This window comes from Acomys minous (assembly GCF_964271855.1).
Source record: "Acomys minous genome assembly, chromosome: 13".
NCBI classification, from domain to species: Eukaryota; Metazoa; Chordata; class Mammalia; order Rodentia; family Muridae; genus Acomys; species Acomys minous.
The window spans coordinates 110163232-110189080 of record NC_140495.1 but is presented as its reverse complement, the minus strand read 5'-3'; the positions used below and the strand labels follow the sequence as shown (position 1 = coordinate 110189080).

The following is a 25849-nucleotide window of genomic DNA, read 5'->3' as shown; positions in this document are numbered from 1 at the left end:
GTCACACTGGAGAGCCAGGTATCTCCTGCACAGGCCCCCACACGGGATCCTTTGTTTCTTTATCTTTTGCTGATGTTGCCCAGGATTTAACCCAGGGCTTTCTGCATGTCGAGTGAATCCTTACCGAACTACACCCCAGCACCACTAGCTGGGCTGGATGTAACCCACCCAAGGAAAGGGTCCCCAGGTTCTTTGGGAACGCCTTTAACCCGAGCCCTCAGGAAGCAGAGGTGAGGGGATCTCTGATTCATGGTCCACACAGCCAGAAAACTGGGCGTCCCCAAGGCTGACACCTGGGAGGGGGTGGTGGAGCAGGTGGTAAGGGCTAACAGGAGAGAAAGGACCATGGACTGGGGTGAGCTTGTGCGCTGCCAGACTCCCAACCCCAGCCTAGTACAACGCTGGGTAAACCTCAGGGAAGCTGGGAGCCAGCGCGACACAGGGAAAGCTGAAACTCTGGGGCAAGGGAAGGGGATATGGCGGAAGACAGGGCAGGGCTCACAAGGACAGGACTTTAGAATCTGCCTGCCTTCCCTTCCCTTGGGTGCACGGGCTCAAAGACCACACTGGCCAAGGGCCTGGGAAGTGAACAGGCCGGAGGAAATAACTTAAATTACCTTTTCTCCTGGACAGCATCTTTCACCTGAAACCCCTCCCCACACTGTAGAAGGCACCTAGGGACCACTATCTGCCTCGTAAGCTTCCTGATGCTGAGCTGTTAGTTTAAGGCATGGTCCAGGCTGGCCTTGAGCGTATTCTGTAACCCAAGCAGCCCAGTTTTGTTTAAGACTTGGCCAAGGTTGCTGGGTGTGGTGGTGCCCACCTTTAATCCCAGCAGAGGCAGGCAGATCTCTGAATTCAAGGGCAGCCTGGTCTACAGAGCAAGTTCCAGGACAGGCAGGGCTACACAGAGAAACCCTGTTTTGAAGGGAAAACTAACAAACAAAAACCTTAGTCAAGAATGTTCCTTTGATTTAGAACCTGTAGGTCATGGCCCCTCTGGGGGTCTCAACCCTGTTCCCAGGGGTTGCCTAAGACCAGCAGAAAACACAGACATCTACATTACAGCTTACAACAGTTAGGAAGTAGCAATCGACATACAACAGAACTTTATGGTTGGGGCCATGACATGAGGCGCTGTATTTAGGGGTCGCAACGTCGCAGCGTCCGGAAGGCTGAGGACCACTCACTGCTCTAGAGTCTTCAAGCTCAGCACACAGGGAGGGTGGCAGGAAGGGTCCGGGTCAAACGTAAATGACAACACGTTTTGGAGGCAGCCCCACAGTCCCCCGGTTATGGGTGTAGGTCCTGCAGGCTCTTCACCCTCGAAGGAGCTGTGACAGCCACTTGGGGGCTGAGACAGCCAGCCTCAGAGTCAGTGTGCACTTTTCCCATGGTTGCCCAAAGCTGTCCACGTTCCCAGGCGTGAGGCATGTGGCACCTTTCTGGAGAGCTACACTGAACAGCTCCGCCACTCCTGGGGCCAGAAGCAGCCACAGGCCAGAGGTTACTACCCAGCTCCTGATGTCCACCAGGGTGGGGCCTGGACAGACTACAGTAAAGGAGCTGGAGCACCCGGAGGCCGCAGGACGGAGCCGAAGCAGCCTCCCGCACAGCCCTTATTACACCTACAGAGCAGCAGGCGACGGCCAGGGTTCCAGTGGAGGCCATGAGCGGCATGCCACAGGAGAGGCCGAGGCCTGCACTGCTCGGATCTAAGAGCTGAGAGGCAAAGACTGAGGTGGTGGGAGCAGGTGACAGGACTGGGGACATGAGGGTCGCCCCAGAGGCCCAGGGAGAACAGCCCTGAGCACTCTGTGGAAGCAGAGGCCTGGTCCTGGTGATGGAGGCTGGGAGGTGTGGGGAAGCCTGAGACAAGAACAGGAAAGGGGTCCCAGGTGACGTCCCGGGGACCACTCAGAAGTTAGGCTTGTGTTTCTTGAGCTCCACCATGAGGTGGTGGATGTTGATGAGCTCTGCCCTGGCCGGGAGCGCCCGGAGCTGCGGCTGCGACAGCACACGGTGGAAGCGGTGGTAGAGCTGGATGAGCTGCGTCAGCGCCCCCTGCAGGCAGGACAGTGCATCAGCCTGACAGGCCCAAGGCCTTCAGCAGAGTCAGGCACAGCTTACCCGCAGGGCAGCCATGTGACACAGAGCCCAGAGCAAAGAGAAGGGAACAGCAGGCCAGCGGCTAGGACCAGAACCGGGGTCACCTGGATGATGCTGGTTCCGTTCCGGAAGTTGGTGAAGCTACGCATGACATCCTGACTCAGGGACTCCACTGACGCCTTCCAGGAACTGCCAAAGCCTCGGATCAGCTGGGTGACTCGGGCTGAGCGCCCAGGAAAGGGAGTGTCAGGCTGCAAGCAGGTCTGGTGACCTCGTGGTCACCTAGCGAGGCCTGCCCAGGGCACAGCCATGCTCACCACCACCAAACCTGGCTTTGCTGGTATCTGCCAGCCAAGTGCTGCCTGCTGCCACCTCCCCATCAGCCACACACGCTCACTGCCCTTTTAACTCGCCTTCCCACAGCCCCATGACAACATCCTTATACCTTCTTCCCCCCGAAGTCGCTCAGCCTGTCCACGCTCAATCAAAACCTCAGCCTCCTTCACAAATGCCACCAGACCCCCGAAGGGCGGGGACAGCAATTCTTCAATGAATTCCTAGGGAGAAGTGTAAGCCGGACAGTCAGGAGTCCTGGGGACAATGTGGCCATGTGACTCTGTGGCAGTGACACCCCACAGAGCTGCCAGCCTCTGTGAGCCTTGCACTGGGTGGTGATCTCACAGGGTCAGGGGATCCCCCACCCCAAGGATTTCCTCCAGAACCAGGAGCTGATGAGCTGGCTCATGGGGGAGCAGTGCTTGTCACTGGTCCCCAGAACACAAGGTCGACGTCAGAAAGGAGCCATTCCTAGACGTGGTGACCTCTGACCTCCATGAGCTTACACACACACACACACACACACACACACACACAGAGCAGTGGGCTGTGATGATGGCCCTGCACTGAGGTCACTCCAACAGCACTGTCCTCCTGCCACACCTGGCCCTACCTGTGTCCGGGCACTGAGCAGCTGCTGGAAACTCTCCACCTCTTTGCTGTCGTCAGCAGCCCGCTCCTAAGGAAGACGGGGAGTAAGGAAGTGGGAAGAGCCTTCACGCCAGCACCCCCTCACCCCAGGCTGCGGGCGCTGCAGGACCCGGGCGGAGCCGTGGAGCAGGAGTGTTACCATCAGCACACCCAGCATCATGTCATAGTTGTTAATCAGAAACACCAGCTGCTCCTTCCTGGAGGAGAACTCCGCAGCCACACGCAGCACAAAATTCTCCACCTCCACCTGCAATGGCCAGCAGAGGCAGCAGTGAGAACGTAGGCGACAGCCCCATGCTGGGAAGGCTGTCCCGCTAGCCCACCTAGAGCTGGCCCAGCTAGATCACAGCCCCATGCTGGGAAGGCTCTCCCGCTAGCCCACCTGGAGCTGGCCCAGCAGCTGCAGCGTGCGCTCATTGGGGATGGTCTGGTTGATGCTGACGAGCGCAGAGGAGAACTCGGCATAGCGGCGTGTGATCTAGGAGCAAGGAGGAACAGTCACAGGTCACAGCCTCCTGCCTGGTGGACACAGTCCCCTCAGAGCTGCCTCTGCAACTGCTGTCCCCCGTACCCCTTCAGCAGTGTCTGACCCTCCACTGAGTGTGACCACAAGACCCCCTTGTACCGTCACCCGCACTCACATAGTGGGGCCGAGTGTCCAGTCCCCCGAGGCGCTGGGGGTCAGTGCTGCGGACACTCTGGACATTCATCTCCAGGATCAGCTCAAAGCGAGGCCACAGCAAGGCGAGCACCTGCTCCCAGTACCTGCAGGCTAATCAGCGTCAGAGCTCAGCTGCCCAGGACTGCAGGCAGCCCTGGGAGCACGCACCGTCAGGGGAGTGGGAGCGGGTGTGCATGGCACCAACGCTACCCCTGGGACACACAAATGGGAGTCAGGGTAAAGGCTATCAGGCAAGGAAGAGTGCAGTGACCTGTCCAGAGCAGGGACATCCCTCTTTGCTGTGATGTTGCGGAAGCGGAGAACGATGTGGATACAGAGAAAAACAGCAATGGCGTCGTAGCAGTCGGCCAGATAGGACTCCAGGTGTTTCTGTGGCACAGCGACAAGCAGACAACTGAAGGTCAGTTTGTCGTTCGAGCGCCTGTGGGCACACAGATGTACATTTCTTTGGGGACAAGGCACTGGCCAGGGAGACGACCTCCTTCCCTGTGCACAGGCACCTGGAGCGGCTCTGACCGCCTCACTAGCCACACTATGTAAGCTCCTCACAGGAGCGGACGGCGCCTGGGGAGGGTGTCAAGGGGCAGGGTTAGAGGACACTCATGTCCCAGGAGTTGCTGGCTGCTCCTGGGAAAGCAGAGGAAGCCCAGGGCCATGGTCTGAGCGTGTCCTAGGGGCCATGCTGCGAGTTATGGACTTAGATGCTTTCGGTACCGACACTTGGGAGCGCGCTGGCCGCTGCTGAGTCTGAGGACAGGGGGAAAAGCGGACTTCTGAGGCTTACCAGCGTCATGGTGAGTGTGCGGCCCATGACAGCATGGAACAGGTCGTGTGCAGCTGGGCCAGACACGACAAAAAATTCACAGATGAAAAGATATTCCCGGCAGGAATTGTCGAGGAGGGCGTAGTGCTGGCTGCGGAAGAGAGCTTCAAACGGGTACTGTAGGGACAGAGACAGAGGGATGGCATCCAACAGGGACCCATGCTCATGGAGACTCAGCACATCTAGGCAATGAGAGCTCACAAGACCCCACCCCAACCTCCAGGTGGGGAGGAGCACCCTGAACGGCACTGAGGAGGGGACAGAGGACACAGCCCTCCCCACTGGCTGCTGCCACCGCCCACATCCACTTCAACTGCCGCCTCAGGACAGTCTCCATAGCCAGCCTCGCCTCTACGTCCATGGCTCCCAGCCCTCCCACATCTCAGCAGGCTGGGGGAGCCCCAAAGTCCACGCTGACACCTTAGGGGATTGATCCCTGGCCACAGAGGGGTAGCCTTGTCATACCCTCTGCTCTCCACGCTGGGCAGTGTGGGGCACCAGGATGGGGGCTTCAAGTTCAGTGGGGGAGATGACGGCACCCCGGGTGCCCAGGGTGAAGATGGTGTTCCTGCTTCGGAGGGACGGCTTCGAGAAGAACCGTGCACAGCATCGGAGTCAGGGAAAACTATGGAGCTCACCACCCAGACCCAGGCAGCCACGACCTGAGGATCCCAAGAAGCTAAACAGACACCCCGCCCAGAGCACAGCCTCACGTCACCCCTAAACAGACACCCCTGTCCTGAGCACAACCTCACTTCACCCCTAAACAGACACCCTGTCCTGAGCACAGCCTCACTTCACCCCTAAACAGGCACCCTGTCCTGAGCACAGCCTCACTTCACCCCTAAATAGACACCCTGTCCTGAGCACAGCTTCACTTCACCCCTAAACAGACACCCTGTCCTGAGCACAGCTTCACTTCACCCCTAAACAGGCACCCTGTCCTGAGCACAGCCTCACTTCACCCCTAAACAGACACCCTGTCCTGAGCACAGCTTCACTTCACCCCTAAACAGGCACCCTGTCCTGAGCACAGCCTCACTTCACCCCTAAACAGACACCCTGTCCTGAGCACAGCTTCACTTCACCCCTAAACAGGCACCCTGTCCTGAGCACAGCCTCACTTCACCCCTAAACAGACACCCTGTCCTGAGCACAGCCTCACTTCACCCCTAAACAGACACCCCTGTCCTGAGCACAGCCTCGCGTCACCCCACACCTGTAAAGGCCGTCAAGCTCTTACAAAGCCTCTGAAATCATCAGTGGGAAAACCCGCCAGAAGGCTGTGCCTCTTGACAGGACGCTCTCGCCTTTACGTGCTCAAAGGCGCCGCACCGCAGAAACGGTAAGAAACGCAGCCCTGCAGGCCGGAAGCCGACTTCCTGCCACGAGCCTGGCGTGAGGCTCTCTTTCCAGGATATCTTTCTTTGCTGTGTCTTCCACACCCATTAGATCGTCTTTCTCAGCAACTTCCTCGTACTAGAGAAAAAGAACAGAGCGCTGCAGCCTGGCTCCCCACCGTCAGCAGGCGGGGGCTCCGCTCAGCACCCCCTCCGGGCCGTGGCTCCTTGCCCAGCTCACCTGCACCTTCATGAGCCGCCCCACATAGGAGCGGTAGTAGGACAGGTAGATCTTGCTCAGCGTCTCTACGTACTCATCCCTGATCTCCTTGGCTGTAGCTCGCTCGTTGCCCAGCAGGAACTGATAGAAAAATCTGGAAGGTCCAGGGCCGAGTCAGGCACCGGGATGCCCACGCTGCCTGGTGAGCAGCTGGCGGGCCACCCTGACCCGTGCTGGGTGCCCACCTGTACTTCAGCAGCGCCGTCTGTGGGATCTGATAGTTGGTCATCGGCTTTCGGAATGAGTAGATCTTCTGGAGGATGAACTCGCGGATCTTCGTCACTGCCTAGACGTGAGGAAGAACAGCCATGACGCCGGGGCCCTTACTGCGTGCAAGGAAGGAAGGGAGGCGGCAGATGTGAGGAAAGAATACTTCTTCAGTTGTGCTTTGGTTGGCTGCTTTAGTTACTGACACAGGATCTGCGGAGCCCTGGCTGGCCTGGAACTCTCTGTGCAGACAGGGGGCCTGGGACTCACAGACGGCTGCCTGCCTCCGCCTCCTGAGCACTGGGGCTAAACCTGCACCGCCACGCCTGGCCTTATTTTTCTCAGTTGCTTCTTTTTCTTGTTTTAGATACAGAATGCTGTATGCGTGTGCCCGCCTTCCCTTCCCTCCACGGGGCCTGGCCGTCCTCTCTGCTCTGCTCTTACTCCCTTTGCTCCAGAGTGAGCCCCGCTTGTTCTGGAGGCCGGGTCTCGCGCGCCCCAGGCTGGGCCCGAACTTCTCATCTTTCCTCTTCCCCTTCCTAGGACAGCAGACACGGCCATCACGCCAACATGCAGTGCCGGGACGGAGCCCGGGGCTTCCTGCATGCTAAGCAAGCACTCCACCGACTGGGCCTCGTCTCTGCCCTCTGTAGACTTTCGGGGCGCTAGACAGGCTGCTGCACACAGGGAAACACTGCGAGGTCCTTGGGAAGCTGGTGCTAAGCAGTCACTTCGCACCTTGACCCGGAGTCGGTCGAGCACGCCCCTGACGTCAGCGCAGGCGGCCGTGCCCCTCGCCTCCTGCTCTCTGACGGCGGCCGCCTTGGCATCCAGCTCCTGCAGCTGCTCCAGGAACCTGGGCTCTGTCACTGGAGCTTCCAGAATTGCTCTGAGGAGCAAGGGATGATGGGAATGATTACAAGGGAGACTCAACAGCCCTGAAACAGACCCAAAGCACACCCCTCCCACCTCACGAGTCATTGCTACCTTCCACCACGGTCTCTGGTACAGCACACAGTTTTCAACTCCTGAGCCGCACCTCCCCACGTCACCCCGGATCCCTGCTAGCCTATGTCCTGCCTATGGTGGCTAACGTAGGGTGAGTAGCTATTAACCCATCCATCAGCTTCTATAATGTACTCAGGTTTGTTTGTTTGTTTGTTTTAACTCTACAGCCCAGGCTGGTCTACTTGCAGCAATCCTCCTGTCTCACCCTCCCAAGCATGTGCTTACAGGCATGAGCCAGCACACCTGGTTTCTAGACGGTAGTTGACAAGCTCAGCCCAGAGGCCTCTGTTGTGACCACCTGCTCTGGACACTATGGCCCTTCCAAGCAGCGACTCACGTGACCAGGGCAGAGGGCACCACCAGCCCATCTACAAGTTCCCCAAGCTTCCCCCGAACGGCTTGTCGGTTGCGAAGCCGGATGTTCATGGCTCCCGACTGCTCCTGCAGGGTCCGGATCTCAGAGCTGATGGAGCTGAGGTCGCTCTGAAAAGCTCCGAGCATCTGCTCCATGCGCTGTGGGGAGGGCAGACAGCACTGTGGGCATGCCACGGGGTTGGCGGGGACAAGTGTGCCAACCAAGTCTCTGCGTGAATACCCTTGCAGCGCAGGAGGGCGGGAGAGCTTCACTTATCCAAGGACACAAAAAATACTAACAAAAAAAAGAAAATGCAGGAGCAGAGGGCGTGTCGGGTTTTGAGCCACCGGTAAGGGCCACTGACCTCCAGGACAGCGTCGCAGGCTGTGATCTGATTGTGCAGAGATGCTATGTTTTCACTCTCTTGAATGTCTGACCCACAAAAGTCAAGGGCTTCACGGTGAACAGAGTTCCTTAGACCTGCAGGACCTCCCTGCAAGCTCTCCCTGAGTAACAGAGACCTTAGATGCCATCCTGTAGTGAGAAGTTTGGAATTTTGGTTTCTTTTAAAAAAAACACAGGAAACAGGGCTGGAGAGACAGCTCAGCAGTTAAGAGCCTGGCTGCTCTTCCAGAGGACTGGGGTTCAATTCCCAGCATCCACACGGCAGCTCACAACTGTCTGTAACTCCAGTTCCAGGGAATCCCACACCATCACACAGACGTACACACAAGCAAAACATAGATGCACATGAAATAAATCTTAAAAAAAAAAGCACAGAAGTATTTTGAAAAAAATGCCACAGAAATAGTATAAGAATATGTTTTCAATTTAGTGCCAGGAGTAGGGACACGGGCGGCTTCACGACAGCTGCCTATGGTTTGCCTCCTCCTCCAGCCCAGACATTGTTTTGTCAGCTGCAGATAGTTTCTGTGATTGTGTGACATTTGGAATGCTAAGGCCCCAGAGGTGGGGTCGGTTGATGTTTGTTAAGTAGTCATGAGCAGAGAAGAAACTAGACATTAGATAGCCTGACGTCAAAGATCAAATATACTCCAAGAAGCTCAAAGCCCCCAGTCAGCAGGAAGGAGTCTGACGCCTCGCCCTTTCTGACACTAGCTTTATTCAGGGATCTCTTTTCTTTCTATCCTTTTTTTCTCTCATATCTAGTGTTTGGGGGTTGAAAGGGTGGAGGTGGGTGGACAAAAGGAGAACCCACAAGGTGGCAAACGCCAGTCACACAATGGCCGTGGAGGCTACCTGCATCACACCTCCCACCCCGCCCTCTGCTGGAGGATACAGTCGCGGATCGACTTCTGCTCAATCTGCTGCAGCTCCAGCTCCACCTGCTTGGAGTAGTGTCGAAGATCCACACCCTGGGGGGGGGGCACAATGACAAGTCAGGAAGAAGCCACAGGAAAAGGACACCAGAGCAGACTCACTGACAGGCTACGGGGGACACACCAAGGTGACAAAAGACAGCTGAGGGAAGGTGGCGGGGTGAGCAGCGAGAGCCTTACCGTTTTGAGAGCTTCCTTCACCAGCTCATCCTCCAGATTCGCCTGGATATGAACTGGGGACAGAGGGTTACCACTGGGGCCAGTGCCACGCCCCCCTCCGCCCACACCACTCCCCTCCCTCCAGCCCCACCCTCAGTTATAGGAGCGGTTGCTCTGCAGTTTGATTTTCTGCTGTTTCAGTTCCTTATAGTCCAATCAATCGCTGAACAAAAATACTAAACGGAAGATTCCAAAATGTGACTTGTAAGCTCTGAAATGTGCGGTGTTCTGAGAAGCTGAAAGACCTCTGACCCGGCCTTGGACCTGAATCATCTTCACTGGGTGAATCTGTGATGTGTGCGGTACCTGCCTGTCAGTCACTCACTCACTAACTGTCTTAGTTGGCACTCTGGCTGGCTGCACACTTATGTTCAAACAAGCTTTATTTTTACTGTATTTTAATAATATTCCCAAAGAGCAAAAAGTGATGCAGCAACTTCACTGTAATTATTCTACTCTTCCTGTTCATTTCTTATTGAGCCTAAATTTGAAATTAAACCTTCTCAATTCATAGGTTAAACTGTATATGTAATTTTTTAAATGCAGGGGTTGGCCTGGGGGGGGCATATATTCCTAAAGGACTAAGGGGGCTACTTTGCGCCCACCCCATGCCACCACTTACCATCCACTTCATCCAGGATGAATTCGTCAGAGGTGATATCCAACTCCCCGAGCTGCAGGGGCTCCTGGAGTCCAGAGCCAGCCCCCTGCAGACGGACAGAGTAGTGAATGTGGGATACAGAAAGATACACTGGAAACAAAATACAATCCGATATCCTTAATCCTGCAACGGAGGGGGGAGCGGGTGGGGGGAGCCATAGTAAGCGGGCTACTGAGCAGAAAACACGTTACGGGTATCAGACAATTCATGGAGTCGGGGGAGGTACCCAAATGCCTTTGAAGTTAAGACCTCCCCTGCGTAGGGAGTTTCAGATGCTAAAGTTGTCAGCCTACACAGTGTTTACCCGGGTGTTGGGTGCACCTTTACTCATACTCATTCGGCTAATCCTAACGACGACCTACAAGGCAGGTGCTAACAACATCTCTACTCTATAGGTGTGGGAAGCGACGGCACTGAAAATGTAACAAACATGTCGTACAAGTGGTGGGGCTGAAAGTGGGAATCAGGTTCCAGAGGCCACGTTCTTAAACCTTTACCCTATATTCTCCTCTCTACTAAGAATTTTCCCCCCTCTAGCGTGAACAGGACGCTGACACAGTGTCCCTGGGACCCGAGTTTCAGCCATTGTGGTATCTGCGAAGGCTCGGTCGCCATCCCCGGTAGCAGGAGGACTCCAACCCTTGCGTCTGAACCCAGCCTACGCCTTCCTGAGAAGAGGGACGACCTGACGACACTCCGGAGGACAAACAGCCCCGTGCTCTCACCAGCGGACCCTCTTCCTCCTCCATATCTGAAACCCCAGCCCGCAACACCAGCTCCCGGGCAGCAGCCGCCATGGTCGCAGCGGCTGCCATTCCCCCGCAGCCTCACTTCCGGCAGCTGTCAGTCTCAAGAGACTCCGCTTCCCGAAGCAAAACCAAAAGTCCTAGAATATCTTGTACGAAGCAAAAAAAATAAAAAATGAAAGTTCCCAGATATTTGAGCTAAAGTGATCGGCTCCAGTCTCCCCCGTTAAGCTTTGGTCACTGCGGTCAAGTGCAAAACGGGAAGGCGGACGTCTCGAACGCAATCCTGCTCCGGAACCTTCGCTGCTCGCCCGCACAGACAACCGAACCGGAAGTTATGGCCCCACCCCTCCCCCACCCCAATCAAAACTGTCCCAGTTCAACTGCTCGCTAACGGGGGGGCGGGGAGAAAAACAGTTTCCGGAAGCACTGCTCCTGGCGAGCCCCGCCTCTTCCTCCCGGAGGCTATATAAGCACCACACGTCACTTCCGCTCTCTCTTCCACAGGAGGCCTCCACGCCGCCGCTTGTGCCGCCGCCGCCGCCATGGTAAGCGCGGAGTCCGCGCCGCGATCCGGCGACATCGGAGCGGGGCCGGGGGCGGTTTCCGCGAGGGCGCGGAGCATGCCGTGTCCCAGGGCCTGCTGCTCGCCGTGACGCGACGGGGCGCGGCCCGGGAGGGGGCGTCCTGGGACGTGAGGTTCCGGGGAGCACGGGCGGAGGAAGGGGTCACTCCCGGCGCACACCGGAGTTGCCCGGAGCCCGGCTATGGCGACCGCCCGCCCGCCCGTCAGGGAGCTCGGGGCCGCGGCGGCGGTTTCCCGCGCTTAGGCGTGCGGCGGGGAGCTCGGCAGAGCAGGGGCCCCGTGCTCCCCGGGTCCTCCCCCCCCCCAGCCGCAGCGACCTTTCCTGCCTGGTCTGATCGCTCCCGTGCTCTCCCAGTCTCTAGTGATCCCCGAGAAGTTCCAGCACATTCTGCGAGTACTCAACACCAACATCGATGGGCGGCGGAAAATAGCCTTTGCCATCACTGCCATTAAGGTGAGTGTGGCCACGGGGAGGGGGGTTCTAAGGTTAGGCCAGACCATCCCGCCCCCTGGAGAAGCGAGGCGTGGCCGGCCGTGAGGTCAGCCCCGCGGTGCTCCCTGCGGCCCGCGACCCTTGGGCGGCCATTTGCCCACCTTGGTAATCTGGGGGGGTAATTCGATACGTGAGTGCTTGGGGCCGGGTCTAGACCTGTGTGTGGTGGGTTTTGTGGGGTTTGTTTGTTTTGTTTTTCTTCAAAACAGGGCCTCTCTGTAGACCCTGGCCTCAAACTCACAGCGATCCACCTGCCTCTTCCTCCCAGGTGCTGGGGTTAAAGGCGTGGGCCACCACCTTTGGTTTTTACTGCTTGCCATATTTCATTTTTAATGAAATGTGCCCTTCGGGAAGCAGAATGGCGGTGGCAGGGTAGAGCGAGGGCAGTGGCTGGGGGTTGTTACGTGTGGCAACTTGAACCTGGGCTTCTTGCTGGAGCTCTCTGGGATAATACAGTCTGCTTACAACCCAGGTGTGTTGAGGCTCTTGGGAGCTGTGCGGGTGTCTGGAGAGCCTGGGCACCGTGGGATGAGAAAGAAAGCCCTCAGTGTTCTGTGAGGGGGCTGAGCGGGAAGGGTGAAGGGCAGTGGGGGTTCTGTGCCATGGTGCCTTGCTTTTCGGTATCCTTCAGTGCTGCTGCTTCCCGGTTGGTGTTTGACAGGAATCGTGGGGGTGTGGACAGACATGCCTGCAAAGCGCTGGCCGCCATCGCTTACAGGAATGAGGAAGGCACAGGCCGCATGGTTACTGAGCTGGCTCTCACTATGCAGCCTAGGCTAGCCTTGAACCTGCATCAGACAAACCTTCAGTGCTCACAGCCTTGACAGCGGGACCGTCTCACAAGGGAAATTAATACAGGGCTCCGTAATGGCGGCATGGTGGTTGTATTAGGTTCTGAGCACTGAGGCTGGAGCCAGGTCTGGAGAAGCCATTTCTCCAGCTCCTAGAATTTTCACTTAATTCTGGAAGTTGGAGTTGGGGGCAGAGTGACACCCACTCTTGACTTAAAAGCCTTGCTCCTAAACACTTGGCTTTGCTTGCCTGGTGGTACAAGCATTGGTAGGTGACTATGCTCCTGGCCTGCTGGTGTGAGGTCACTTTGAGACGTGGGGACAGTGTATCTGCACTGTTGGTCACTGTCTCCTCGGCTGGCTCTGCGTCTGCGGGTGGCTAGGTGAGCTGCTTATGCGCATGTTCCCTGTGCTGGACCCTCATCTTAACCCTGAAGCACAGGGAACTCCGGGTTGTGAGCTATTGCTGTGGGAAAAAAACTCAGGCCAAAGCTGAGCACCTGGGCACTGGGGGAGAAGTGGTGCCCTCCCGCCCTGAGTCTGTGTTGCTGGCCAGTGTCTGAGGTGTTCCCTTCTGACTAACAGCCAGGCTGTCTGCTGGGGTGATTACAGGGCACGGGATTCCCTATGGGCCCTACTGCTGTGGGGATCTATCCTAGGTAGCTCAGGCTGGCCACAAACAACCAGTCCTGTCCTGTCCTCCTGAGTCAGGGACAACGGGGAGTGCAGCCAGCCTGCCCCTACCAGTAATGGGGTACTGAGAAAGTAAAAGGCTAAGTCTAATGTCAAACTTGTCACCCCAGGGTGTGGGGCGGAGATATGCTCATGTGGTGTTGAGGAAAGCAGACATTGACCTCACCAAGAGGGCTGGAGAACTCACGGAGGACGAGGTGGAGCGTGTGATCACCATCATGCAGAACCCACGCCAGTACAAGATCCCAGACTGGTTCCTCAACAGACAGAAGGACGTGAAGGACGGAAAGTACAGCCAGGTGAGTGCGGGTGGGTGGGTGCGGCCTGCACAGGGGCGCCCGTTGAGGCTGGACACGGGGTCAGGTAGAGCTGGTGTCCCTGTCTCCAAACCCAGGTCCTGGCCAACGGTCTGGACAACAAGCTGCGTGAGGACCTGGAGCGGCTGAAGAAGATCAGAGCCCACAGGGGGCTGCGCCACTTCTGGGGCCTTCGCGTCCGCGGTCAGCACACCAAGACCACCGGCCGCCGCGGCCGCACTGTGGGTGTGTCCAAGAAGAAATAAGTCTCTGGACCGTCGCTGTTAATAAAGATTTATATACCTGACCTGGTCTGTGTGTCTTCCCTGCTGGCTCCAGACTGGAGAGCGCTGTAGTCCTTACCTGTCTCCCCTGCCCTGCTGATGCTAACAACTCCTTTTCTGTCTGCTGTTGCCTCACCAGACAAAAACAATCTTGTTCTTTTTTGGTATTCAAGACATAGTTTCTCTGTAGCTAGTAGCCTTGGCTGTCCCTTCATTGACCACGCTGGTCTCAACTCTCACACTTTCCCTTTTTTTTTTTTTTTTTTTTTTTTTTTTTTTGAGGCAAGACTAACTCTGGCCCAGGCTACCTTGAGACGCACCTAGGCTGGCTGAGATAGTCTAGAACTCAATTATCTTTGAGACAGGGTTTCTCTCTGTAAACTCAGATCCACCTTCCTCTGCTGGGATTAAACGGGTGTGTTCACCACCACGGTTAACTTTTTTAAACAATGGTCTGTGTCATTCACCGCCCAGTGGTGACCTGCACCTCTGCACCTGGGCGGGAACCGTGAGCACTGATTTCCCGTGTGGGGTGGGGCCCCAGGGAGCCCGGGCAGGTGTCAGCTCGTCCCCGGGGTTGGAGTGCAGAGCTGCTATGGACTGGGTGCTGCGCGGCCTCATGCTGCTCCGGTGAGTTCCTAGCAGATGCCGGCGGCGCTAGGCCCTGACTGGGGAGGAACATAAAGGAAGGGCCCGGCCGACGGTGGGGTGCACACGCTTGTGGGCTTCCGGCCTAGAGTGGCATGATGGGAAGGCGGCGGGGGAGGGGCGCGATGGGGGCTAGGAGAGGGTAGCTGTCCCCGGGCCGGCTGGGGTGTGCTGGGGCCGCATGGCGCGACCGCACCTCGCGAAGCGCCAGCCCCGCTCCCGGTGCCCGGCCCAGGCCGTCGCGTCTTCGCGGCGGCAGCCGGTTAGGGCCGCAATCTCAGCTCCCAGCTCTGCCCACAGGTCCCTGCGCCTCACCATGGGGCTCAGCCTCTTCCGGCGCCTCCTCCTGGCGGTCCTCCTCCTGGTGATCATCTGGACCCTGTTCGGGCCCTCCGGCCTCGGGGAGGAGCTGCTGAGCCTGTCCTTGGCGTCCCTGCTGCCGGTCCCCGCCTCGCCCGGGCCGCCCCTCGCGCTTCCCGGCCTCCTCATTCCCAACCCCGAGGCTTGCGGTGGCCCCGGACCCCCTCCCTTCCTGCTCATCCTTGTGAGCACGGCCCCGGAGCACCTGAACCAGAGGAACGCCATTCGGGGATCTTGGGGTTCCACCCGTGAGGCCCAGGGGTTCCGGGTGCGGACGCTTTTCCTGCTGGGGGAACCTACAGAACATCCCCACGTGGACCTGGCCTCGGAGTCAGCCGCCCAGGGGGACATCCTGCAGGCCTCCTTCCGGGATTCCTACCGCAACCTCACGCTCAAGACCCTCAGTGGCCTGAACTGGGTAAACAAATACTGTCCTATGGCCCGCTACGTCCTCAAGACGGATGATGACGTGTATGTCAACGTCCCAGAGCTGGTGTCGGAGCTGATCCAGAGAGGGGGCCCCTCAGAGCAATGGCAGAAGGGCAAGGAGCCACAGCAAGAGGCCACAGCTGTCCAGGAAGAGCACCGGGGCCGGCCAGTGCCACTTCTGTACCTAGGCCGGGTGCACTGGAGAGTGAGCCCCACTCGGACACCGGGGGCCCGGCACCAAGTGTCAGAGGAACTGTGGCCCGAAACCTGGGGTCCCTTCCCACCCTACGCCTCGGGCACTGGGTACGTGCTGTCCGCCTCCGCCGTGCAGCTCATTCTGAAGGTGGCCAGCAGGGCGCCCCTCCTACCTCTAGAGGACGTCTTTGTGGGAGTCAGTGCAAGGCGAGGGGGCCTGGCCCCGACACACTGCGTCAAGTTGGCGGGCGCCACCCACTACCCCCTGGACAGGTGCTGTTACGGGAAATTCCTGCTGACCTCCCACAAGGTGGATCCCTGGAAAATGCAGGAGGTCTGGAGGCTCGTGAGCAGACTGAGCGGGGAGACGACCGAGCCCTTCTGCTCCTGGCTCCAGGGGTTCCTGGGCATCTTGAGGTGCCGGTTCTTGGCCTGGCTCAACAGCTGAGAGCCCGGAGCCACAGGGAAGGAGGCAGCACCTCAGGGACCTTGGCCCCGGAGCCAGTGCACAGGCTGCAGCTCCCTTGGGTGACCTCTCTCCTCACAGCAGACTGGAACTGCTGCCCGACAGGGGTGGATAGGAGACTCGGGGCCTGGCCTGCTGGCTCTAAAGACAGTCCATGGAGGGGCAAAGCACAGGAGGGCTGTGGGGGACACTGGGATAAGACCCCAATAAACAGCTCTCCACCTCAGTGCAGTGTGTTCACCAGGACCTGCACTCCGGAAGAGCGAGGCTCCCAGGCTCCCACGCTGCTGCACGCAAGCCCACCTCAGGACAGCCACTCTGAGACAAAGGGCCCTCTAAGGCAAAGGCTTAGGCGGCTGTGTAGGTTTGTGGGAGGCAGAGGCAATGCAGCGAGCCCCCCACGGGTTAGAACAGGTCTACAGGATGGCCCACTCTCCAGAAGCCTTGCCAATGCCCCCCAAGGAGCTGGCACCACACACGCTGAGACACGAGGCACACCGGGTGGCTTCCCTGTGTAACCTTTTATTTACACTTTTGTGTGTGTGTGTGTGTGTAGTACACGCTGTCCTGAATGTGTACACAGAAAGGTTAAAAGACGTGTGAGCCAGGCGTGGTGGTACACACCTGTAATCTCAGCACTCGGGGGCAGAGGCAGGCGGATCGCTGTGAGTTCGAGGCCAGACTGGTCTACAAAGTGAGTCCAGGAGAGCCAAGGCTAACATAGAGAGACCTTGTCTCAGGAAAAAAAAAATGACGTGTGTTTCCTCCTGCCATGCATCTTCTGGGAACTGAACTCAGGTGTGGCATCAATTCCCTCGGCAGCTGCACCACCTGGTGCTGTGGGTCATCCTGGAGACTGCTGCCTGGCTCATCGTACAAATCTGTCCAGTGCAGACGGGCGGGCTCCAGAGCACTTGGCCGGCCCTGGCTTCTGCTGCTTCTGCTTCTGCTTCTGCTCAAGGCTCTGCCGGACTTTGTCCTGGGGACAGAGAAGTGGCAGTGGAGCAGAGGCTGGCTGATGGGCGTAAGGCTGGAGGGGTGCAAGCTGGCACCTGGGCCCCTGCTTGCTGATGGGCGTAAGGCTGCAGGGGTGCAGGCTGGCACCTGGGCCCCTGCTTGCTGATGGGTGTAAGGCTGCAGGGGTGCAGGCTGGCACCTGGGCCCCTGCTTGCTGATGGGCGTAAGGCTGGAGGGGTGCAGGCTGACACCTGGGCCCCTGCTTGCTGATGGGCCTAAGGCTGGAGGGGTGCAGGCTGGCACCTGGGCCCCGCTTGCTGATGGGTGTAAGGCTGCAGGGGTGCAGGCTGGCACCTGGGCCCCTGCTTGCTGATGGGCGTAAGGCTGGAGGGGTGCAGGCTGGCACCTGGGCCCCCCGCTTGCATACCCTGTGCTCCTGGTCCGTGACCTTCTTCTTCCTCTTCACCAGGCTAGCTGAGGAGCTCCGTCCCTTCTGCTTTGCCTTGGGCTGGAAGGCAGCCTTGGCATCGGGGTCATAGCCCTGACAAGGGACAGGAGGGCAGTCAACAACAGCCCTGCTGAGCTATACTTCAAAATGGGGCGGGGCCGAGGGGCGGGGCAGGCGCAGGGCAGCTGCGTACCAGTCTCTCTACCCGCTCCTTCCTCTGCTGCTCCAGGCTGACCACATCCACCTCCGCCAGGGCTCGGGGGTCCAAACAGATGAGCTCCGCAGGCACCTGCACGTGTCACAGGACAGGGACGGGTGAGGAGCCACAAGGAGGTGACACCAGGGGAACGGGAGCCCAGGAGGGCGGAGCAGAGCTCACCTTCTCCAGCAGAGCCTTCACCTCCCATTCCTGGCGCTGCTTGCGGCTCCTGTATGGGTTGTTCTCCAAACCATCGAAGTTGGGCTCAGCAGCCCCTGAGGAAGGGAGGGAGGAAGGGAGAGAGGGAAGGGGGAGAACATGGGGCTGAGCCTAGCCATGCAACTCTGGACTGACGACACCTGTTGCCCCTCCCCCAGGTGTCACCCACCCTCACACACTTCTGATGGTGCCATGTCCCCTGGCCCACTCACCAGGAACAAGCATGCTGGTGATGCCTCCACTGTGCCCCACCCCCAACACGTCTTCAAAGGGGCAGAACTGGAGTCCGTGCACATGGCCTGACAGTCGGTGGGTGAGGTAGGGCTGCTGCACGGTGGGGGGGCTGGCCTTGCCCTGCCCTGCCCATATGTTGACCACATCACCCATTCCTGCTGCTAAGAGTCCACGCTGGGAAAAGGCCAGATGCCCTGCTCCCAGGGGCAGGGTCCGGGCACTCAGGGGCTGGAATGTCCCTCGCAAGTCAAAGATCTTCAGCTGGTGGTCCAGCCCAGAGGTGGCCATGTACCTGCATGTGAGGGAGACTGAGCAGCTGGTCCCCAGTGGGGATGCACTAGGCCTGTGGCCAAGTCCAAAGTGTCACATGTGGACGCACCCACACTCCACACTAAGTGCTGCACCTCACACAATGCACCCCATGATAGTCTCATGGACCCCTGAACTCACAGCTCAGCCTGAGACCGAGTGTGAGTGCCTCACTGTTCAGGGCCACAGAGGAGATCTGAGGTAGGGAATGGCTGACACGGACTTCAAGTCAGGCCTGATTCTCTGGGGGTTTTGCTGTGGTTGGGGGGGGAGAAGGCATTGAACCCAGGGCCTCGCGCCTGCTGGACAGCTGTGCTAGCTACCCTTTACTCCTGCCCAGGCCTATTTAGTGACTGCCCCCAAGTCACAGATCTGCAGAGCGCATGCCATCTACCCAGCATGGTGGCTCAACAAAGGGGCCCAGGGTTAGAGATCAGGGAGGCCTTCCCCAGCTGCGGACACACATCAAAGCTGAAGTGTCCTCAGGGCTGGTGCAAGTACAGACTGTGAGGAATTCCTGAAGTCAGCTCCATAGCATCTCCCCAGCAGTGACGTGACATGACACATGAAGAAATACTTCCTAAGAATATCCTTCTAGGTGCTGGAGAGATGGCTCAGAGGTTAGGACCACTGTCTGCTCTTCCAAAGGTCCTGAGTTCAATTCCCAGCAACCTCATGGTGGCTCACAGCCATCTATAATGAGATCTGGTGCCCTCTTCTGGTGTGCATGCAGGCAGAACACTGTATACAATATAAATAAATCTTAAAGAGGGGGGTGGCGGGTGTGGTGGTGCACGCCTTTAATTCCAGCACTCAGAGGATCGCTGTGAGTTCAAGGCCAGCCTGGTCTACAAAGCCAGTCCAGGACAGCCAAGTCTACACAGAGAAATCCTGTCTCGAAAAAACAAAACAACAAAAACAAAAGAAAGAAAACCCTCCTAGAAAGCAGCAAAGACATGAGATACCCCACGTCTAACCAAACCCCCTACAGTAAGCTGTTTTCTTTCAGAGCCTGAGAGGGGAGCTAAACATGACGAGCCTTGCCATGGGCTAAAGGACTCTCTTGGCCTAGACCCAGAATCCAGGAAGGGACTGAAAAATCCTATGTGCAAAGGTTTATCCCGTGACAGAGCCCAGATGAGCCCCAGCAGGACAGACAGCTACTGAGCGAGGCATGGTGGTGCATGGCTTTAACCCCGGCACTCAGGTGGGACTCTGTGGGTGCAAGGCCAGCCTTGTCCACATAGTGAGTCCCAAGCCCGGCCAGGGCTACATAGTGAGACCATATGCCCTGCCAAAAAAGCCACTGGTACAAAGCAGAAGCCACAGAGATGCTGGGCAGTGCCACACCTCCAGCTGGACCTGACAAGAACTATGGGACCCAGGGGGTAGTTTCCAGCTGGGCAGCCGTTGCTTACAAAAGCACTTCACTAGAAGAATTCCAGCCTCCAGAAGCTGAGCCAGTGCAATCCTAAAGCTCCCAGAGAGCCGCGGGGAGAGATCAGCTTCACCAACAGCCTGAGCAGGACCAGAGCCAGCAGCCACAGGCTGAAGAGCCAGAGCATTCAGGCCCCTATGCTGACCAGGCAGTGACGCCCTGGGCAGGACACTCACACCCAGGCAGTGACGCCCTGGACAAGACACTTACACCCAGGCAGGTGAGCTACAGCTCAGGCCTAGTGGCCACTAAAAGCACAAGGCTTCAGAAGGCCGCCTACTGTCCAGCGCAGCACGGATGGGGAGGAGAGTGGGCAGAACCAAACTGTTCACAAACAGCAGCCAAGCATTTTGGAAGCTTCTACAAGTTGGTAACTTTGGGTTTTTCCTGTTTTGGACTTTAAAGAAAAGCTTCAATGATGCAGAAATTTAATGTAAAAAATCCCTGACCATCAGTGTAAGTGGGAAGTGGTTTGTGAGAAATTCCCCTGAAATAGCACAAGGATATGCCACAGAGAACTGGCAGCATCATGCATGTCAGGAAAGGGCACAGACAGCACAAGTTCCCAGAGGTACAAGGAGAGGCGGGGGAGGAGTGACAAAGAAAGACCAAGAGTGACACTACCAGGACCAGCAGGTGGCGCACACCTTTAATCCCAGCACTCAGGTGATCTCAAGGCCAGTCTGGTCTACAGAGGGAGTTCAGGACAGCCCAGGGTAGCTAATCTTTTCTACTTTGTGGGTTCTACTTTTTCAGCAACCTTTATTCCCCTGGTTTCACCCACTCCACCCCCATCACTAGACAAGAGAGAAACAAGGACAGAAGGGAGAGAGACATAAAACCCTGAGTCTAATTTCTTTTCTTCTGTTTCTTCTTTGACTGCGGCTACTAACAAACCACAACAACCCGCCCCACCCCACTCCCGCCCCGCCCCACCACCCCCACTTCTCAGGATCCTAGCATTTATACATCCTCTGAAAAGTTTCCAGATTGCAAACATCACACAATTGCAGAAACTCTCTGCAGCTGGCAACCCACACTGCTGCTAGAGCAGGAGGCAAGTCACAGTCAGCTGCTGGGGACAGTCTACAGCGGCCCATGTCCTACACCTGGGATTAAAATGAAAGCACATTCTTAGGTCTGTGTTTTTTAAAGAAACCAAAATTCCAGAGTTGTCACCACAGTCCAGAGTACACAGAAGCCCTGTCTCAAAGACCAGTAAGCAAACAAAATGGCGACACAACCAAAACATGTGCCAGAGCTGGAGCTAGAAAGCACCCAGAGACGTCGGGTCTTAGACAGGGTCGGAGTGCGTAGCCCAGGCTGCTCCTGAACCTTCATCTCCTGCCTTCAGAGCCCTGAAGCCCCTGGAACTATGCGGCTCACACATAACAAGGAAGGCAGTGTGCCCCAGTTCCTCATCCATAACCCAGCACTCAGGAGGCTGAGGCAGGAGGCTGAGGCAGGAGGCTTGAATTATGGAGTAAGACAAGCTGGCATCCGCACACACAAGCCTGTGGCATGGGGGAGGAGTGTCAGCCCGCCCAGCCTTATTGAGCTGTGTTAAGCATTAGTGTTCAGGTGCAGCCAGGTGGTGGCGCACACCTGTAATCCCAGCACTTGGGAGGCAGAGGCAGGTGGATCTCTGTGAGTTTGAGGCCAGCCTGGTCTACAAAGTGAGTCCAGGACAGCCAGGGCTACACAGAGAGACCCTGTCTGGAAAAACCAAGAGTTCAGATGCAGAATGTGGGCAGTCCACAGCAACTAGGACACACTGTGTCACTCTCACCAAAGATGTCAGTTGGGCTAGCTGGGCGGTGGGTTGGGTGTGTGACCCTGGGGGAGTACCAACACACTCATGACTGTTCTCACATATGTTCTCTTTCGTCCCCGTCATCTGTCACTCACAGGCACCTTTGGCGGGCTAGGCTCTGGGCTGAGCTGGCTGAGCACAGATCCCTGAATCTACCTCATGTGGCACGAGAGTTGAATTCAGGTTGGGAAATTTTTGAGGAAAGGAACAGGAAAGAAGGCACCTTAGGAGGAAAGTGACCCTCAAGTGACAGACCCACCAAAAGTGACAAAGCATAGACTCACAGAGTGCCACCAGGAAGGGCTCCCAAACACTACGCCTATCTGCACATGATGTGCACCGAGCTGGACCCACTCCCCTCTAGGACCAGGGACCTGGCACCCAGGCTGTGGAGCATGGGACACTTTCCACAGCTGGGCAGAGGCAACATGAACACACATACAGGCTAGGCTCCTCGGTGACTGCCACCCACGCCCAACACCTCAGCCCCACACAAGTGACTTACGTGCCTGTGGAATCTACCGCCACAGCCCGCACCCCACCACGGTGACACAGAATCTTTGCCAGTGGCTCCTTCACAGCTGGGCTCCATAAGGACACGGTGCCTGCAGGCGAGAGGAGAAACCAGCTACTGCTGAAGAGCGTGGCCGGGTCTCTTGTCTTCAGCCTAAGGTTATTTAGTGGAGCGAAGGCAGGACTCAAGATGAAGAGGGAGGGTGACTCCAGGGCTTGAGTGGCTGAGCATTGGTCTTGCCTGCACAAGGCCATGGGTTTCCTTCCCAGCACCGGACCATGTACTGATGAATAAGTAGAGGCCAGAGAAGCGGAAGAGCAGCAGGTCTGCAGCCCGCACACACTAGCAGCTCCTGCTGTGTGGAAAGCCGAGGCAGACAGCTGCTGGAGCCACAAGTCTGAGATGGGTACCAGACCCTGTCTCAAAAAGAAAAAAAAAGAGAAGCCAGGAACTGACCATTGCTGTGTCCAAGATGGACAACGGCGTTGTAGGGGTTCTGAGCCATGACACTGAGCCGTCCAGCGCGCGCATTCAGAGCTGTCACGATCTTCCCAACTGACACGTCCAGGTAGGTCAGAAACCCCGTCTCTGACTGGGAGAAAGCAAGATGTCAGTGGCCCTGTCCTCCTCCACAGTCCTCCCATGGACTGCCACCCGGCCCTCTGCTCCACAGCGACTCACAGCAGTGGCCAGGAGGAAATGGAAGGGCAGGAATTCAAGGCGAGTTACACGGTCACAGCGGCGGATGCAGTGGAGCTCGATGCCCTGGTTGTCGTAGATGTAAAGCCAGCGGTTCTGGGCGACGGCGAGCAGCGTCTCAGAATGGAGAAAGCTGGGTAGGAAGGGGGGGACGGTTTCATGGGAGACAGGATCACAGGGCATCATCCAACCGGGCACCCCGCTCCCATCCACCACCAACAGGGAAACACTGACTGGATGTCCTGTACTGCCTCCATGACGTTGATCTCACACATGAGCTTCTTTGTCACCCAGTCGAGGGCAGCCACGTGACCCCGACGCCCTCCTAAAGCCAGGTGTCTGTAGGCGGTGAAGCAAAGGCAGAGTGTTAATGCAGGGAGCACCGTGACCCTGACTGGAGTAATTCAGGCACCCCACTCCAGCCCCCCGATGGACGGGGGAGCACAGCTGTAGACGCTGCAGGGAGCACCCGACCCTGACTGGACTAATTCAGGCACCCCACTGCAGCCGCCGGATGGACAGGGGGGAGCACAGCTGTAGAGGCTGCATAACTGAGGCGGCCACAGCCCGTGCAGCTGAGGAAACCCAGCCACTTAGCTCAGGAGTCATGGAAGGGGCAGATGGCTCGGCCAGTGCAGGGCTTGCCACAAAAGCATGACAGCCTGAGCCTGGATCCCTGGTACACATGTGGCCCCAGGGAGGCCAGAACAGGGGGATCTTGCTGGATACCGGTTCTGTGAGGAACCTGCTAGAAAGTAAGGTGTGGGGACTGAAGAGATGGCTCAGAGGTGAAGAGCCCTTGCTGCTCTGGTGAGAACACTGGTTCGCTTCCCAGGACCCACACGTCAACTCACAACCAAGGCACCCGTAACCCCCATTCCTGGGGCTCTGATGCCCTCTTCTGTCTGGCACGATACCAGGCACGGACATACACACAGGCAAAACACTCAAACAGAAAGTAGTAAAAACCTAGAAATATCAGAATAGAGTGAGGGTCCAGCAAGAAGGGGCTCAGTGGCTAAACAGGCCGACAGAGGTCACGAGACTCCGCTAAGCTGTTCTCTGCCCTGCCGCCACACCGCGTCATGGGCACGCTCGCACACTGGTGCTGGCGGTACATGCCACCATTAGAAGGGGAAAGTGGAAAGCCACAGACAAAGATGCCACACTGACCTCTGGGAATCATGTGCACACACACTCACGTGTGAGAACATCAACACGTGAACACGCACATTGCCACAGTAAAGTCACTGGGAGCTGCGGGGCTGGGGGTGAGTGTAGCTCGGCTGTCAAGGGTCTGCTTTGCATGCATACACGAGGTCATAGGGTCCTAAGCCAGACCCACAACAAAGAGCCCAGCTTCCTGCAGCTCCCGCTGTGACGGTCCTCAGCACCGGGCCTTCTTCCCTTAGGAAGGGGCTGGGGGGCAACACAGAGCCTGTGACCCATGCCCAGACAGCATGACCACAAGGGGCCTGGTGGCTTCCCAGTGAAGAAAGCACAAGCCCCAAGTTCTCTGCCTTCACGGATGCTCATGTGCACACACACAGACAAGCAAACACGAGAGTCTCTTTCTTCCCCCTCAAGACAGGGTCTCTCTGTGTCACCCTGGCTGTCCCGGACTCACTCTGTAGACCAGGCTGCCCTGGAGCTCACAGAGATGCCCCTGCCTCTGCCTCTGCCTCCCCCGTGCTGGGATTATAGGCGTGCGCACCGCGTCCACCCATCCGTGTAAGTCGTGTTTAGAAAGAGAACAGAGGCAGAACTGATCCTTACCTGCCTGTCCGAGAGTAGTTCAGCCTGTAGGGTCCAAACTGCCTCAGGTTCAGGTCAAAGTGCTGAGAAAGGGCGGGAAATAATCATGAAAGGATGAACCGGCCCAAGTAGCCTGCTGGCCGCTCTTCCTCCTGGGCTCACCTTGGCAGCACTAGCAATGTCCACAGCCTCCACGATGTCCGTCTGCAGTATCTTTGCCGTGTCTTCCCCATCTTCTCCTTCCAGAAACCTGAAAGGCAGTAAGGACGACGGTGAGGCTCCCCCTCATGAAGCTGGCACACAAAGAACAGGGCAAGGAAAGCCCGGGTCGGGGCGCGCTCACCCCGGTTCCTCCGCGAGCAGCAGCTCCGCTCGGGCAGCTCTGACGCTCGCCTCCTGCTCCTGCGCTTCGGCCGTCTCCAGTTTGCTTCGGGTTTTAGGCTTCGAACGCGGGAGCTACGACATCGTCCGCAGGGTTGGGAGAGCCCGAGGGCACATGTGGGGGGGCCAGGCCGCCGCCGCCACCCGCCTCGCCGCACACCCACCTGCTGTCCCCCTCACCTTTTTGGACTTGTCGATGCGACAGAACTTGCGGGCCACCTCCACGGGGGCGGGGGCGGGTCCTGGGAACGGGTCCTGGGCCTGGCGAGGGGCAGGGAGGCAAGAGGCGGATTCCGATCGACCGGGGTCCCCGTGGAGCGCTGCCAACCCCTGTCAACCCAGGCTCACCCCAGACAGGGACCTCGGCGGCTTCCTCCGCTCCGGGGCGCCCGGGGCGAGCCGAGGCGTCCTGGCGACGCGCGCGCCCCCGGACCTCTGAGGCCGCGGCTGCCGAACCCTCGCCTTCTTCCTCGGCGGCCCCGGAGAGGCGCCGGCGGCGGGCGCGGTGGTCTCCTCCTCCCAGTAGCGCCGCGGTTTCTAGGGACAGAGGAGAAGCCCTGGTACCGGCAGCTCCAGCCCCCAGCCCCGGCCCCGGCCCGAGCGCCGCCCGCCAAAGCCGCTACCTTCATCTTGGCCTGGGGTTTGTCCTTCCTGGGCGGGACACCCCCACCCGGCTTGGGGACCGTCTCCATCGCCCTGAGCCTGCAGCGATCCACGTGAGGAACTCCCTTCGGCGGTCCCACGGCCCTCTAGGGAACTTCCGGACGTCTTCCGGTCTTCGTCCAATCATCGCTGTACGGGGGTTCTGAAGCCTCTGGCGCCATCTTGAGTGAGGGCATCCTTCTGTGAGTTGGGTAAGCTCTCCCGAAGGGCAGCTTCTGGACA

The 25849-nt window shown here is 57.9% G+C and overlaps 4 protein-coding genes across 4 annotated transcripts; 2 read left to right on the top strand and 2 right to left on the bottom strand.

Annotated features, from left to right (window-relative positions):
• Positions 1-1092: 1092 nt before the first annotated feature.
• VPS52 (VPS52 subunit of GARP complex) lies at positions 1093-11083 on the bottom strand. Its single transcript, XM_084753737.1, has 20 exons — positions 10737-11083; positions 9973-10057; positions 9312-9364; positions 9092-9167; positions 8156-8223; positions 7774-7949; positions 7167-7317; positions 6407-6507; positions 6183-6315; positions 6023-6080; positions 5067-5200; positions 4563-4718; positions 4029-4147; positions 3738-3861; positions 3479-3574; positions 3236-3343; positions 3059-3124; positions 2555-2666; positions 2214-2332; positions 1093-2064 (listed from the first exon to the last, which is right to left on the bottom strand). Exons 1-20 carry the CDS (start codon positions 10824-10826, stop codon positions 1918-1920), a joined length of 2172 nt encoding a protein of 723 aa, XP_084609863.1. The 5' UTR covers positions 10827-11083; the 3' UTR covers positions 1093-1917.
• Positions 11084-11214: 131 nt separating this feature from the next.
• Positions 11215-13923, top strand: RPS18 (ribosomal protein S18). The gene is made up of 4 exons (XM_084753793.1): positions 11215-11305; positions 11699-11797; positions 13431-13619; positions 13715-13923. The coding sequence occupies exons 1-4, from the start codon at positions 11303-11305 to the stop codon at positions 13880-13882; spliced, it is 459 nt and encodes a 152-aa protein (XP_084609919.1). The 5' UTR covers positions 11215-11302; the 3' UTR covers positions 13883-13923.
• A 437-nt stretch (positions 13924-14360) lies between these two features.
• B3GALT4 (beta-1,3-galactosyltransferase 4) lies at positions 14361-16224 on the top strand. Its single transcript, XM_084753762.1, has 2 exons — positions 14361-14530; positions 14849-16224. Exons 1-2 carry the CDS (start codon positions 14496-14498, stop codon positions 15978-15980), a joined length of 1167 nt encoding a protein of 388 aa, XP_084609888.1. The 5' UTR covers positions 14361-14495; the 3' UTR covers positions 15981-16224.
• A 280-nt stretch (positions 16225-16504) lies between these two features.
• WDR46 (WD repeat domain 46) lies at positions 16505-25795 on the bottom strand. Its single transcript, XM_084753742.1, has 15 exons — positions 25588-25795; positions 25313-25501; positions 25145-25225; positions 24927-25039; positions 24746-24833; positions 24605-24666; positions 23063-23167; positions 22811-22961; positions 22586-22721; positions 22121-22220; positions 18034-18347; positions 17783-17877; positions 17597-17692; positions 17383-17496; positions 16505-16977 (listed from the first exon to the last, which is right to left on the bottom strand). The coding sequence occupies exons 1-15, from the start codon at positions 25654-25656 to the stop codon at positions 16867-16869; spliced, it is 1824 nt and encodes a 607-aa protein (XP_084609868.1). The 5' UTR covers positions 25657-25795; the 3' UTR covers positions 16505-16866.
• Positions 25796-25849: the final 54 nt, after the last annotated feature.